The sequence below is a fragment of the Parambassis ranga genome, chromosome 17, assembly GCF_900634625.1.
Source record: "Parambassis ranga chromosome 17, fParRan2.1, whole genome shotgun sequence".
NCBI lineage: Eukaryota > Metazoa > Chordata > Actinopteri > Ambassidae > Parambassis > Parambassis ranga.
This window is the reverse complement of record NC_041037.1, coordinates 16,037,592-16,054,427: the sequence shown is the minus strand read 5'-3', so window position 1 is coordinate 16,054,427 and position 16,836 is coordinate 16,037,592. Positions and strand designations below refer to the sequence as shown.

General features: G+C 40.6%; 1 protein-coding gene across 2 annotated transcripts; it reads left to right on the top strand.

Annotated features, from left to right (window-relative positions):
* Positions 1-61: 61 nt before the first annotated feature.
* Positions 62-12,171, top strand: LOC114449860 (E3 ubiquitin-protein ligase MARCH6-like). Of its 2 annotated transcripts, none has more exons than XM_028427703.1 (26): positions 62-304; positions 1,240-1,339; positions 1,450-1,523; positions 1,625-1,768; positions 2,123-2,195; positions 2,453-2,633; positions 2,808-3,054; positions 3,207-3,265; positions 3,388-3,420; positions 3,884-3,935; positions 4,184-4,242; positions 4,335-4,415; positions 4,572-4,640; positions 4,802-4,876; positions 5,039-5,173; positions 5,263-5,382; positions 6,115-6,215; positions 6,297-6,434; positions 6,530-6,725; positions 6,837-6,906; positions 7,005-7,186; positions 7,273-7,407; positions 7,525-7,614; positions 7,691-7,823; positions 8,729-8,864; positions 9,366-12,171. In XM_028427703.1, exons 1-26 carry the CDS (start codon positions 286-288, stop codon positions 9,448-9,450), a joined length of 2,787 nt encoding a protein of 928 aa, XP_028283504.1. In that variant the 5' UTR covers positions 62-285; the 3' UTR covers positions 9,451-12,171. The 2 variants fall into 2 exon arrangements, with proteins under 2 accessions (XP_028283504.1, XP_028283503.1); XM_028427702.1 differs by having other exon boundaries at positions 3,204-3,265.
* The last annotated feature ends 4,665 nt before the right edge of the window (positions 12,172-16,836 follow it).

Genomic DNA, 16,836 nt, shown 5'->3' with positions numbered 1-16,836 from the left:
TAAAACGCATCATGAAACTAGTAGTTCATTGTGCTTGTCCGCCATCTAGTGGTGATAACGCCGCACAATCACGTGTTGTTGCTTCGACAATGTCCTGACCGCTAGCTGACAAGTTATGAGGAAAATAAGCTTTTAATTATAACGCATGGCAACGCCATAAATAACAGCACTCTGAAGAATAACCCCGACTTGAAATGTTTACATGCAGATAGCTAGCGGTCATTGCTTTTATATACCGACTGCCTCTCCGGACCGCTGTGGAGCAGGGCTGCTTTAGCAGCCAAGATGGACACCGCTGAGGAAGGTAGCTAATGTTGAAACTTGATTAATCCGACGGTTTGCATTTAGTGGCCAAACTGCTCACGTAAAGATTGCGTATGCCGCAGTTTTAGTTGCTCGTATGTAAGGTCGCTGATAACGGTCATTAATGTGTTTGTTTTAACTTTATGTAAGGCTACCGAGAATTAAAGCAACCGCTAGCCAATTAGCGTCCGCTAGACAGCTAAGTGGTATTAGCTTGCCACCGTTTGCTGTTGTAAATAAAACCAATAATATTAGGTTTCTCTAAGTATCCTTTCACAGACACTACGTAGGTCACTGTCGTGTTCTGAAGGCAGATCAAGAAACCATGCAGGGTACATTTAAACCCTACGAAAGGCGGCTAATTATACAGTTATAAGCTAATGTTTAAGTCTAGCTAGCCAGACCGTTACCATTGCATTACGTATGAATTGATAACATGCTACCGTTACGTTGACACGGGTTTACTTCTCTCCTGTCAGTTTAATAGACTTGTATATTATTCTAGGTCATAATATAATTAAGTTGATGTTATTTACATGTGCTAAGTGCCATTTTGTTTACGTTTCACCCATATTCAGAGTACAAAAGACATGTAGTTAAAAGATGGCCATCAATACTTCAGTTACTCGGGGTATCCCAACTGCTATCATACTCCCGCATCCTAGGCTAATTATAGTCTATGTATTTTGGTCATCCAGTGACACAGATAATCCAAGGATTATAGTTGGCCCCAAGCAAAACTTGTCCTGCACTGTTCATTGCAGAAACATAAACAGAGATGTATCACAGTTTGAGTAAAGCTTGCATGTAATCATTCTAGGACCCTTTTCTGTGTGCTGTTGATATTAATCAAGATGTGAAGAATAACAGTGCAATGTTAGTTCAATGAAATGTAACAGTGGCAAGATTTCACTTTAACGTGTGCCTGTTGTGCAGCCGACATCTGTCGTGTGTGCCGGTCGGAGGGAACCCAGGACAAGCCCCTCTACCACCCCTGTGTTTGCACTGGCAGTATCAAGTTTATTCATCAAGAATGGTACATCACTGACCAGATTGTTTTTATTATTATTGCATCAAATCTTATCTGACTATTCAGGAAGATCATTGATCAGAGTGAAATCATCATATGTCTGTCTCTTGTCACAGCTTGCTGCAGTGGTTAAAACACAGTAGAAAAGAATATTGTGAATTATGCAAACACAGGTTTGCATTTACACCAAGTAAGTTGCCTTAATTTACTAAATTCAGTTATTTTTTTAAATCAAGATATTCATTTTACTGTGATCTACAATTATGACTGTTTATGTCTGTTTCTCTCCAGTCTACTCTCCAGACATGCCATCTCGCTTGCCTGTCCAGGATATCTTTGCAGGGCTGGTCACCAGTATAGGGACAGCCATCAGATATTGGTTCCACTACACACTGGTGGCCTTTGCCTGGCTGGGTGTGGTGCCTCTCACAGCATGTAAGTTGCATCCAGAGGTCTGGATAATTGTTACTTAAAAAAATGTTTTAAAAAAGCAAAACAAAGTCATCCTTCCTCACATTTTAGAATCAGAAAGCTACAATAGTTGGCAGTAAATCTTCCACTCACCAAAATGATGAAACAAGAAACACATCTTTTGTGTTGTTGTACACCTCTGTGAGCTCTACTTCCCTTTATTTGGGAAAGTGTTGTTTTCGACTGTATAATATTCTACTATTCTACTTCATGGCATCAAAACCCAAATACAATATGAGAACCTGAAGCAAATGTTTTAATTTCACACCAATGTTGTTGTTTTGACCCTGTTTTCTGTTGTGTGTGCTTTCTTAATAGGTCGAATCTACAAGTGTTTATTTACTGGCTCTGTGAGCTCTCTTCTTACCCTGCCATTAGATATGCTTTCAACGTAAGTCTTTTCTCACACCTGTCAGCCTCCTGTGTGTTGTAGGTCTTTATGTCCTCAATGTCTTAAATACTGGAGTGATTTAAAGCTGTGCTTCCTAATGTTTTAGGTTAAAGGAACTGAAGTTCTCTTTCATTGACACCAGTCGTCCTAATATGTTTTAAAAAGCATTAATTTGTTACACTATTGAACTGTTGAGCTCTTTTGGAATTTGAAAAATGCAGTGACTAAAAACATGATGTTACATGTTTTCTTCGCAGGCAAAACCTCCTTGCTGACTGCCTCCAGGGCTGTTTTGTGGTCACATGCACGCTGTGTGCCTTCATCAGCCTGGTGTGGCTCAGAGAGCAGATTGTCCATGGTGGCGCCCCTCAGTGGTTAGAACAGAATCAACCCCCTCTGGTGCCTAACCCGCCCAATGGCCCTGCACCAGCCAATGAGGTAAGCTCAGTTTATGGTGAAAAATCAGTTGTGTTCCCTGTATTTTCCACCCGCATGAAGACTGTTACAAACTAACTAATAAAGCATATCAGTTTTCCCATGTAGCATCAACCCTCTAAACCAACCCCCAGGCTGTTTTCATATGTGTCACATGGGCTCATTTTTCACTGCTAGGGTGCAGGTGGTAATGCCGCAGTCAACGGCCAGGCTGCTGGAGATGCTGCAGCTGCCCAGGACCCTGCAGACCCTCTTCCAGATGGGATGGCACCTGCCAACCCGAATGAGGCTGGCAACCAAGGAGACCAAGCAGAACTGGATGAAGATGAGGATGATGATGATGGGGAGGAAGATGAGGAGGAGGACGACGAGGATGAGGAAGGCAGGGAAGAGGATGCAGCTGATGCTAATAATGGAGGACAAGGTCAGTGGGCCTGATTACTAAGCAACAGAGCACAAGAACCGGCTTTCTAAATAAGCCCATAAAGTTAGCTATACTGTGCTTAACGCAGCAAAAACCAAAAGTATTCTTACATTACATTGTGGATGTTCCTTATTGTTTCTTCTTTGCAGAAGATTTGAACTGGAATGCCTTGGAGTGGGACCGCGCAGCAGAGGAGCTGACATGGGAAAGGGTGGGAATCCATCGCCCAGTTCATTTATTTATTTTATTTTGTTACTGCTTGTAGCTTGTTTACAATTGATAAAAGTCTTTTTTTGAAATAATTGGGATAATTATCTCATTGCACTGTTACAGATGCTGGGGTTGGATGGTTCCCTTGTTTTCTTAGTGAGTACACATTTTTCTGACATTACTTTCTCACACAGTTTCAAATGTTCCTCATCAAAATCAGCGCAGTAGATGCAGATTTAACTGAAATGAAACTCAATAAGATCTGTGTAATATCAGCGTACACACCTCTTAATGATCTCTTACAATAGTGTTTTTATCACCTTAATTGTGTATATATAGGGGTTATTATATAAGTTATATTTTTTTAAGTAAGATGTACCGTGTATCAGTGGTATAAGACAACATAATAGCCATTTAGCAAAAAAAGGACCCACGCAGCTAATGAAATAGTTGGATAGAATGCTTGTTGCATCGCCAATAATAGGATTAAGACACTGGGATATGCTGCTCAATTATATTGTTTTCAAAGGTTTTCAGGATAATGAGACTCCAGTTGTATGAGTTGTTCAAATGAATGAATAGTGCACAGAAATACTAAACAACTGCTGTTTTTCTTTAGGAGCATGTCTTCTGGGTGGTATCGCTCAACACACTCTTCATCCTGGTGTTTGGTAGGTCGAAAATACACCAATAGTCAGACAAAAAAATAACATAAAGCTATTTTGTTAGTGTAATAAAAAACATGGTATAGACCTGTTCTGTAGGAAAACAAACCTTAAATGAATTTTGTTGTAAAAATAATTAAATAACAAAAAATGAATGTGGCTGCCGTAGGATTATTTAAATGTAAAGTATGTGCCGTGCTTCAGTAAAGGCTGGGAAACACTGTTCTAACCTAACCTCTGTGTTTCCCCTCTAGCTTTTTGCCCATATCACATTGGCCATTTCTCAGTAGTGGGACTGGGCTTTGAAGACTATGTAAGTGCAATACTGTTTCAGTTCCATGGTAATATTGAATTTTCTTTTTTTAGTGTTATGTTTGAATAATATAATATGATATTTGGCTTCAGATCAAAGCCTCACACTTTGATGGCCTCGTCACCACCATACTGGGCTATGTCCTCCTGGCTGGAGCGCTCATTGTCTGCCATGTATCCTTTACATCACTCCTCACACACCAAGGCTTTTGTGTTTGTTTAGTAATGTTTTTGTCTCTGTATTCATCATTTCTGGGATTTGTTACTGAAAAATAACAGAAGGTTGTTTGTGTTAAATCTCGTGTGAGTCTTTAACTGCACCTCCTTCAGGCGCTGGCTTCATTAGTGAAGTTCCAGCGGTCAAGACGCCTCCTGGGTGTCTGCTACATCGTTGTGAAGGTAAATTATAGAGATGCAACACTAAAGCATTCTCCGTAATCTCTTTTGATTTTGTGTTACCAAACGAAGCAAAGCTTTCCGTAGAAACAGTAATTAAGAAAATGATGATTACATGAAAACAGCTACTAAATTGCAAGCACTTTTTCTTTCATGTGTTGCAGGTGTCCCTGCTGGTTGTCATGGAGATAGGCTTGTTCCCACTCATTTGTGGCTGGTGGCTCGACATTTGTTCGCTGGTAAGTCAAACATGCAGAGTTAATTCTGTTGATACAGGTCCTTAGTGAGTGAGAAAACAGGCTGGCGTAATGTTACAGTGTGTGAACATAATGTCTCAAAATGTGGCTCTAGTTGTGTTTTCATCATCTGTATTACAAAGCCCATCCTTTTGTTTATTGCAGGAGATGTTTGATGCCACTCTAAAGGACAGGGAGCAGAGTTTTGACTCCGCTCCTGGTACCACCATGTTCCTCCACTGGCTGGTTGGTATGGTCTACGTCTTCTACTTTGCCTCCTTCATCCTTCTGCTCAGAGAGGTAAATAGACAATGTCAGTTACCTACTGTTGCTGTTGTTGTAAAAATGAACCACTGTATGTAAAATATTGTACATGGGTGTGTGTGTAGGTACTTCGACCAGGTGTGCTGTGGTTCCTGAGGAACCTGAATGATCCAGACTTCAACCCAGTCCAAGAAATGATTCACCTGCCCATCTACAGACACCTGCGGAGGTTCATACTCTCTGTGGTCAGTGCTATTTTACAGATGTCTTTTTAAACTCAAATACAGCTGGTGGAGAGAATAGCATTGCTATTAGCATGCAAGTACAAAACTAGCAATCTCAGAGGAACAGCAACATATAACCTTTTTTACCCTGCCATCATTTATTTAGCAAAAATGAAGCCAAAAAGAAATACATGTGGGTAATTGTACCACCATGACTCAACGGCTTGTATTTAGCAGCAATAACCACAGAGAACTTTTAGCCTGTTTTTATTCTAACCAAAGAAGGGGATACTAACTTTTGAACTGTATAAGCACAGATGTAAAAAAAAAAACAGACTCAGTATATATGTTTTCATTTGCAGTAAAGTAGGATTTTACCTTGTGCAAACAGTAAATATAACAGAACATGACTTAAAGGATAGCAGACACAGCCAGTCAGACGTGGTACTATCTGCTAATACCAGCATTACCTGTGTTTACTGTCACTACATGTCAGTTTGATTTGTAGGAAAGTATGTGGTGCTGCAGGTTTGTTTTTGTTGATACCTTAACACATTTGGAAGAGTAATTCAGTGTAAACATGTCAGGCAGTGTTGTATGTGTGGGGATTTTATAGATAGCATGAAAACGTAGTTAACAAGCAGTGAAGGCATAGGGAGGCAGGACATTTTTGGCATTTTCTTGCAGTAATTGCTTGAAAGTCTGACAAGAGGAATATGTTGCGTGTGTGTTTCTGTGTATATGTATTTCCAGGTGGTGTTTGGCTCCATAGTTCTGCTGATGCTTTGGCTCCCTATCAGAATCATTAAACTGCTTTTCCCAACCTTTCTTCCCTACAACGTCATGCTGTACAGGTACACTAAACGAGCGTTCTGCAGTGATCTGTGTTAAGAAGTAAATATAAATGAAGTTTGGTGTCTGTCCTGCCTCTGCAGCGATGCCCCAGTCAGCGAGCTGTCTTTGGAGCTGCTGTTACTTCAGGTTGTTCTGCCAGCGTTGTTGGAGCAGGGCCACACTCGCCAGTGGCTCAAACGCCTCGTCCATGCTTGGACTTTCACAGCAGGATATGTGCTGTAAGCTGCATACAAACACATACAAACGTACAACAGACCACAGTTCTCTTTTGTCATTATTATACATGTGTCACCAAGTAATGGCTCTCCCACAGTGACCTTCATTCATACCTGCTGGGGGACCATGAAGATGAAGACAACCAACCCAATAACCCTCCTGGTCGCCATAACAACAACAACCGAATCCCAGGTCTGGGGGAGGGGCTTCACGCTGCCCATCAGGCTATTTTGCAGCAGGGCGGTCCTGTGGGGTTCCAGCCATACCACCGTCCCATCAACTTCCCACTCAAGGTGTCTGACAGCTGGACAGTTCAGCTCATCAGTTCATCAGACCATATCTCTCAGGTCTCTTTTGAAGCTAATTCTCATGTTTAATGTCATTTTGTGTGTCTTCTTCTTTAGATCATCCTGCTGGTTGTCTTCATGTGTGTGACACTGTTCCTAGCCAGTCTGATCTGTCTTACCCTGCCAGGTATGGCACAACAATGTATTGTCTGCTTTTTATGCATTTTCTCTTCCTGATCTCACTCATTCATTGATGTGCCACTCTCCTCTGTAACTGTGACACAGTGTACGCAGGTCGTTGGCTGATGTCTTTTTGGATGGGCAGCGCCATGGTTCATGAGCTATACACAGCAGCCAGCGGTCTGTATGTTTGCTGGCTGTCCATTAGAGCTGCCACAGTGCTGCTCTCCTGGATGCCGCAGGGACGGACAGTCATCATGCTTAAAGTCCACGAGTGGACCCTCATGGTAGGGTGCATGACATGTAGCTTGTGAATTAGATGATTATTTGCTGTGTTTTTTATGACTTGGATGTGATGTCTTGGTATAAACAGATCCTGAAAACGATTGTGGTAGCCATGCTGTTAGCGGGGGTGATTCCTCTGCTGCTGGGTTTGCTGTTTGAGCTGGTCATCGTTGCTCCCCTCAGAGTCCCACTGGACCAGACACCTCTCTTCTACCCATGGCAGGTGTGTGTGACTATGAGCAGTTTTAGATAGATAAGTATTATAGCTATCTGAGAAACAGTGAAACAGTATTATTGTGTCTTGGTTGTCAATCGGCTGTTCTGTGTGTGTGTGTGGCAGGACTGGGCCTTAGGCGTGCTTCATGCTAAAATCATTGCAGCCATAACCTTGATGGGTCCTCAGTGGTGGCTCAAAACTGTCATTGAGCAGGTCAGTCTTACATTCATCAAAGACCTAAAGAACTGAACTTGAACCAGAAAAGCTAAAGCATCCATCTCTCCTGCAGGTTTATGCTAATGGTATCAGAAACATCGACCTCTATTTCATCGTGCGAAGGCTGGCTGCCCCTGTCATCTGTGTCCTGCTGCTGTCTCTCTGCCTGCCCTACACCATCTCTAAAGGCATTACCCCACTGCTGGGTAAGTCTGAGTGTTTGTGACTGGGTTGAGCATGGATTCTCTGGGACTTCAGTGAATCTCTACCAGAATTGGTTTCCAAGGTGGTGGGGGGATTAGAAGGCTGAATCTTGCTTCGTTTATCTCATCTCCACTCTTGTTTTCTCTCTCTCTGTGAGGTTAGAGATGGCGCTCACAAAATGGAATGTTTTGAGTCTCTCTCTAGGATTTTAACATCTAACAACTAGATTGTTTAACAGCTTGATTGTAACACTGCAAATTAAGCCAACGCTTAAAACGTCTGTTGTGTTTTTAATCTCATCTTGACCTGTCAAATTATATTGAGTTCTTTATACTGTAGTAGTAATACTGTGTGGTAGCTTTGGGTTGCAACAAGGAATAATAAAAGGAGTAATTTGTTTTATTTTGAAAATGTTTAACATTTAGTAATTTTTATGTAATTTATGTTTTTATGTAATTTTTATGTGATTCATACTTCTCGTTAATAAGAAGCCGTAAAGCATGACGATGATGATTAATGTGTATTTTTCAACAGTAAACTAACTAAAACAAAACTTTTATTTGCTTTGTTGTTTTGGTTAGCTATTAAATTAAGGAAATTCAGGCATGCAGGCGGCAGACACGCTCAGACCACTCTACAGACAGATCCTCACTAATTTGGACACAGAGCTCATTTTAAGAACAGCTTTATATGCAAAGCTTACCCAAAGCACCAAATGCCAACAACAAATTGTTTGTGATGTTGGACTTGGATAACAATCACATTTAAACAACCAGGCAATTAAGAATTCCAGGAACTTGGGCGGAACAGAAAGATTTGAGTGTTTTTTTTAATGTTCAAACACAAATCACGCCATGTTGTGTTCTAAATTAAAACTATTCTGCCATCCACCTTACTCTCTTTGCAGGAGTGCAGCCAGACATGCAGACACTGGTAGAGAGGAGAATCTATCCATTCCTGCTGATGGTTGTCATACTCCTGGCCATCCTGTCATTTCAGATACGACAGTTCAAACGCCTCTACGAACACATCAAGAATGACAAGTGAGTAGACTCGAAAAATCCACAGTGTGGACTAAAGCATTCAAGTAGCCAAACTCGGCATTACCCTGAGCCAAGTCCGGCAACTCTGCAGTCCTCTGAACGTGCAAGTCTGATTTGTAGTTTGAGCAGCAGCCCTGTGAAATGAACAGAGGATTTGTAGGAGACATTGTTCATTTACACACAGTGCACACATTCTGGTAATACAAAGCTGCTTCAATATCAGCAAATTAGCAGTATAATTTCCATTGTAGGAGTTCCAATAGAGTATTCTGACAGTGGCTGTGTGGATCACAGGGTGTGCTGAACATACTAAATGTATTATCCTTTAGTGAAAGGTTTACATTGAGTACACTTGCTGCCATATACATACAGCTAAGGAGAGGTATGAGCATCACCGAGCCGTTCCCCAGGTGCCAGACTTCATGGTGACAACTGAGGAGATCTGAGAATAAAGAGCCAGCTAAAACATTAGTAAACAATGTGTTTCCATCTCTCCTCCAGATACCTGGTGGGACAGCGATTGGTGAACTACGAGCGTAAGACAGGCAGGAGCACATCCACCTCCTCATACAGTACCTCCTCTTAGAGCCGACCCTGCTGTGGGATCAGTGGAGCTTGCCTCCCTCTGCCCAGCACCGGGATCTGTCACGGGCTCCTGTGGTGAAACCCGTTTTGTTTTCTTCTTGCTTGGCTGTCAGCTTCAAACACAAACTTCAAACTTTTGACTGCAGCCTTTTACCCACCAACATCCACTGCAGCCACAGGCTCGGAGGCAAAGACGTTTTAAAAGTTATGTCTGAACAAGGTCTGCAAATACTGACACCCTCTGACTCACCATCCTGTTCAACACGTCTGTTTCTTGTCTCCAATGCACCCGATGTTTTAATTCATACTGACTTCTTTTTAGGTTTGGGTTGAAGCTGGGTCAGTTAGCTTTTACCTCGGATTGTGCTTCCTGTTGAATGTGTCTCAGTCACAGTGACTGAGCTGTGTGAGAGAAGATATGACTGTAATAGGAATACCTCTTTGTTCCCACTGCTGATTTTTTTTTTCCATCAAATCAAGGTTGTCAGTGATAAGGAGGGACGTAGAAGATGAGCAATGTGATTGTATTATTTTACTTTTTAGAAGTGTCTTAGATCATTGATTTTTAGTGTTTTATTTTTAAGCTGAGCCTATAAATAATCCACAGAGGATTCATTTGGATTTAAGGTGTGAAAAGAAAACACAGGCTAGGACGTGATTTACCAACAGCCTGGGCTGTGTTTGTACCTCCCTGAGCCTCTGTTTGGTCCACCTTCTGGAGACAAGTAGTCAGCCATGTCTACATCAAGCCTGATCATTTTCATTTGAAAACGGTTGTGCTTCAGGTCGATTACATCACAAATTGTAGGACACATAAGCAACCCAGCCTCAGAGTCCAAGAACAGATAGACTGCTTTTTTTAGTTTGTGCATTGGCACAGGAAGCAAGAGTGAATCTGTTTTGTACCAGAAAATTATAGTCTGCCAAGCAGGTCTATATTAAGGCGTGGTGATGATGATGATGATGATGATGATGATGATGATGATGATGATGATGATGATCGCCATGAGTTGTCAAAGTATGTCCAAAGGCCAATCCCACCAAGGCGACAAATGCTGCCGTCGTCGTTTGCCGTTCGTGTTTCTTTCTAAGAAAAACGATGAAATTGTATGTTACTGCCAGCAACGGTTTTTCAGCGTCATAACAGACATTTTTTACACCAAGCCCATATTCTCAGATTCTTACACTCCCTGCTTAGGAAAAGCTCAGTCTGGACTGAAAAATAGACGTTAGAACTTTTAAACTGGAAGCGCTTGCTCAGGACAATTCAGAAGGTGCTTGTGTTACACTCTTAGAGAAACACTGTTTATTTAAATATTTATTCACAACATGAAAAATGACTGGGTTGGCTGGGTGTCAGATCATAGTGCTGCTAGTTGATACATGGTCAAGTTTTTTTTTTTTTTTTTTGAGGTCCAGCTATTTTTAAAAATGTCACTCGGCATTTTTATAGCAAAGAAATTGGGGAAAACTAATTTTCTCTGCCTCTCTGTGTACTATAGTTCAGTATAACGTAGTTCGTCATTAAATTGCTTTGACTCACAAAGTTACACAAAGAGAGGGCCTTTGAAATAACCAGAGTGAAGGGTGAAGGGTCCTTGAGTTTGTATTCTGACATGTTATAACAGCCAACTGAACTGACAGCAGCTCATAGTGAAAAGAACGTGGCTGTCCTTGCCTGCTGCATGGAGAGCAGAGCTAAATGTTTATATACCCACCAGCAATTGTTCTTGCACCCTTGCATACTTAAAATAGACATTTTCTGGTACTCGAATTTATAATTTAATGGAATAGTTCAACTGTGAATCCTCTTATTTTATTTCTTGCTGAAGGCAACAAAAACCTCCATCTGGCACCTCTAATTAACATTCTGTTTTTCATCTGTTTTACATACAAAAAAAAAATGTACAAACTGGATCTGTCTCAGTCGGGCAGTGACTGTCGCCCGTCTGCCTGTCTCAAGACTGTGACGTGTGCCATGAAAAGTAGAGAATATACCTCCAACATTTAACCACTTCTACTCTTTGCATGTGAATGTTGCTGACTCACATTGTCCCCACTGCTCTGCCACCCTTGAGAAAAAGCTATCCAAAGATTCAATGTTGTTGGAAGACCCAAAATTAAAGTGGTAACTCAAAGATTGGAGAAAAAAAAAGATATATTTTAAAACCAGAAACAAGCCTGTGATATTTCCTAAACCCTTTTTATTGCCTCTGAGAACTGGATTAAATTCTCTGACAGTCCTGAGAGGAACATCGATATTTTAATGTAAGATTTTTTTGTTTTTTTAAACTAATGATTATTCAGATGCAGATGTTTTAATGTGTTGCACTTTATACCACAGTTTCAGAATCCACTGCGTCACAGTCATCCACATCTGTGTGCTTTTATTTTCGCCCCCACTGAGTCAGTATTTCACTGTGGTACAGTGTTTATTTTTATTTTTTTTTAAAGAATGACCTGAACGTTTGCATTCGTTTCTTACACTACATTATTATTTTTAGGAGTTTAGTCAATATATGACCTGCTCTTGGATTGTGAATTTTGTGTAGTGCTGACAGCTCTGTAGTGCTGCTGCTGCTGTGTGGAATGCTCACATTATATATGTGTGTATATATAGTGTATATGATGCTATAAAGTGACCTTTTAGTATCTTTGAACTGAGCTGGACACTTTAAATTTTGCTGTTGAATTTCTAGAAGCAAATGATTTCTATTTTTATATGTGCAAAAAAGGCAGTGGCATGTACTGGTATACACTAAAAGGTCTATTGATTGTTGTTCAGTCATATGAAACAATAATAAATAGTTAGATTCCTCATGAGTGAAACTTCTTCTTTTGTCCAGTTTGCCTCTTGTGCCTCCATGTCCCTGACATGAATATGAATATGGACATGAATATGTTCTTTATTCTTTTTATTTTGAATTCCAAAATAAATTTCAGAAGTGCTACAACAGAACCAGATTATTATTATTATCTAATCTGTATTATAATCATCCTAAAAATAGAAATTACTTTTTGACAAACATGCGCTAAAATTTGGGCCATATATGTACACATTGCTTAAATGTATATTTATTTATTTAATCAGATGTTTTATTCTTTCATCTCACCATTCATATGAAAGTATGAAACACATTGTAAATACAACACAAGCAGAATGCATGATAATGAATAATGGAACCATTAAATCACAAACCTCACTTCCTCACTATGGATGTGCAGCTTCAAACTTCAACTTCAAAAGTCACAACAAGCACATCTCAGCCAGGTCTGTCAGCTTTTAAGTTCCCTGACCCATGACACATTTCCTTGTGTACAGATTTTATATTCTAAAATATACAAGGGGGCTTCAGAAAGTCAGTGGAAAAAGTACATAGCTAAAAATCAAGCAGGGATTTTGATTGTAATGCACCTGTACATTCTCACACTAACCTGCTAACCTAACTTTAAACTTAAATGCACGTTGCAATGCGGCGCCACCAGAAATCAGAAGTCAGCACCTCCATCAAATTTTTTGCATTTAAACATCAGATGATGTGTGTGTAACAAATGTTTGTTACCCAGGTCTGAACAGATATATATGCTAATATGATGATACAGTCATAGCGTCACCTACTGGCAGCAGGAGAAGTCTCTTGTATACATGTTTTTCCATGTACGTCTCTGGAAAATAGAGAGGAGACTGCAGTGGTCCCCGGGGACCTCAAGTTGTGCGAGGGCCCTGTAGAGCTGCAAGCAGCTTTAGGTAGCTTTTTGTTTTGAGAATGGTTTTGTTGGACATTTTATTTTGAAAGTACTGTTCCTGTGTGTCTCTCCTTCTTACTTCCTCTAGTGTTTCCCTCCTTGTTGATTACCTGTTCCGCCATGATTTGTTTCACCTGTGTCTTGTTAACCCTTGTGTATTCAAGTCTTGTGCTCCCCTTTGGAAGTTTGTCCTGTTCTTCTATGTCGCCACCTGTTGTCTCCTGTGTCTCCAGTGTCTTCAGCATGCAGTTTGTCCAGGTTTTGTTCCTTTGACCTTTTATTTAATACTTAGTTTTGATGTCTTTTTGTTTTTTTTCATTTGTTTTGTTCTGTCTAAATTTGGGTGTTCCTTTCCAAACTCAAACTAATATTTGAAGTTCACCTGCTGTTTTTCAGCTTTCTTTCATTATTAGATGAATAAGTTACATTAGGCTGATTGATCCAAACCTTATAGTAAACCCTTTCTTCTTTATGCCTCCCTCACACCCATTAAACTCATGCATTTGTCAAATCACCTTTAAAATCATGATTACTTCTTGAGTGCACAACAAGAGAAACTTTCTAACCTCTCTGTCTGTTCTCACAGCAGCTTCCATTGGTACTTTTGCTTTGACCTTGTCTTGTTGGAGACCTGGATTTTTCAGCTTGATGTTAATAAAGCTTCATTTCTGTGTGTGTTCAATTCATTCTGTGGCTTATTGTTTCGTTGCGGTCTTAATGTGATGTGTAAAGTGTGGAACTGTTTTGGTTTGTTAGCATATACATCTGTTCAGAGTCGGGTAACAAACTTCCTTCAAGCAGGATGGACTGGCAGGAAGGAGGAGCTGTGAAAAACCCAGCCCGGCCATCAGCAGGAGGATCTTAAAGAGTGGTGCTGCCTCGTGTGTTCATGCAGAAACTTCCAGAGGACAGATGTCAGGACTGCTTCACAGCTTCTCTGAAGAAATGTACACATTGTTGAGTCCCTGGTCCTTCAGATGGAGGTGGACACTTTATCCATCAGCTCTTCACATCACTGAAGTAAACAGACAGTCAGAGGAAAACAGCCATCACTAGTGTTTTTTGCAAAAATTGCTAAATGTCAGAGGCTGAAAGCCGTTTATTGAACAGATCCTTGTTCTGATGAAACCTTAAAGCAGTTCCAACCTTTACACATCACGATAACACTGGACCCAGACAATGACCCACATAAAGAATTAAACAAAAGGTCAAAGGAACAACACCTTGACAAACTGCATGCTGAAGTACTGAAGACACAGGAGACAACATAGAAACCTGATAAACGGGGAGCACAAGACACAAGCTTAACAAGACACAGGGAAAAACAATCAGAACAGGTAATCAACAAGGAGGGAAACACAAGAGGAAGTAAACAGTACTTTCAAAATAAAACATTACTTAAAGCTGCACACAGTGTAACGGCCCTCTCACTGCAGGCTCCTCTTTCCAAAGACATACACCAAAAAGCATGTATACAAGAGACATTTCCTGGTGCCAGTAGGTGGCGCTATGACTGTGTCATAGCATATCATTAGCATATCAATCTGTTCAGTCTCAGATGCACAGCAGTCCTGTAAGATTTTGTCCACATTGGATGAAGTATGTGGCTGGTGCTGCAAAAAATACAGTAACTTCCTGTATAGCGGCGAAGGGTCAACTTCCACACCGGAAGCCACAAAGAAATCCTCATACAATGAAAAAACTCCGACCTCAGGCACTGGCACACTGAGCATAGACCTATTTTGGCTGCCATCTTTGGATGTATTAGTGCCCACACCTGTAACATTCAATATGCCAGAGGAAGAACTAGTATGTCCCACTGGACTGACTTAATTCCTTCACTTATTCATTGCCTTGACATTTTGAAGTTTTAAAAATAAAGCATCCTTAAAATACATAATCCAGAATGAGTCCAGAGCCCAGCTGTAATTTGTCTTCTGCTGGATTGTGCAGCTCAAGGAAACAGGATGTGCTGTTATTTCAGCTGAATCCAATTACCTTTCTGCTAATGGAGTCACTTAGTCCAAGTACAAGATTAGCAGCATTTGCAGCTGAAACAAGATATGTGCTGTCATGCTGAATCAGATTTTTTTTTACAAGCTGTGCTTCAAGTTTTCACAGACACAATGCAATCAGCTTTTTCACAATGATCAGATCATGGGGTAAGCGCCTGTGCTTTGACTCTCCTCCAGGAGCTTTGGAGAGATTAGTGCAGCGTCAGAAACAGTTTGTTCTCTGCTCTGTTGTAACAAAATAAAATAAAAATAAAACAATAAATAATTCTCTAAAAATGTTACTCCCTTGGAAGTCCTGGTTAGGAACTGTTACAGCTAAGTGATGTGACTTCACTGTTATTGTGCCTCGGCTTTGTGTGACCTGATCACTGTATCAACGAAAACACATATGGAAGCTAATATGTTCAAATGTTTTACAGACATTACAACAACACTTTCAATGAAGTTTTTTTTTATGTTGAAATCATCAGTATGATTAGCATGTTTCACTTCCACTAGCTGTTTGATGCAGTTATAGTGTTGTCATGCTGCTATAATAATGCTGCTATAATAACTGGCGAAAGACTTTTATTTTGAAATATGTTGGATAAGCATTGCTGTGGCTGATAAAATACATAACACATGTGCAGTTCCTCCAGCGACCACTGGAGACTGTCTACAAAAATGAGTCAAAAATGTAATACACTGTAAACATTTCTGTTGTGAAAGTGTGGCACTTTAACATGGAAGTCTATAGTCTGACTCTCTTTTAGAGCCAGCCTCATGTGGCCACTAAAGGAATTGCAGATTTCAGCACCTCTGTGTTGGCTTCTTTAATCAGGCAATACACAATATCTCATACCTACTTATATCTTGTTGGCTTTTTAGACTAGCAATGGCATAATGCATTCTGGGAGTTTTACTATCCCCTGTCTGAAGCACTAATTTCATTGATAATGTAGTTTTCTGACCATCTCTTTGGCAGAAAAGAACGGTAGTTCTTTAAACCTAACATATTTACAATGCAAAGTCAGAGCATCACTTAAAACGGGACACTCCACAGGAGTTTGTGTCAGTCTGGCCTAGCAGCAGGGCACCTGTTGAGCAATGACACTGTGAGGTAACATGAAGTCACTACTGCACTGAAACAGTACGTCTGGAGGCACAGTTCAGATGATCCCAGTCCTTCCACTGCACCCTGTGTACAATTGAAGTCACATGGCTGAAGAATCCAATTTATGCTGGCAGTGTTAAGTGCAGCAGGTGATGGAGGAAGCAGAGGGGGCGGAGCCAGCCTGACTGCTCGCACTACTTACAAAAAATAACTGATAAATCTGTGTCTGATCTGTGTCAGAGCAAAGGTGCTGAATGGGTGCTCTACTCCAACGTTGACAGAGGTTTTTTTTGGGCCTGTCAGCACAGTTGTTGGGTTATTTCTAGTATTAAGAGCGTTTAACATCCTGTAGAAACAAAACGCTTATTCTTAATTTCTTTAAAAAAAAAAAAAAACATTCCCTCTGTGCTTGTTGTAGACGGTTTCACAGTTTATTGTATTCCAACAGAAAATATTCAAACTGTCCGGTCACCGGGGAGGGGAACGCAACAGCTAAAGAGAGAGAGAGAGAGAGAGAGAGAGAGAGAGTCTA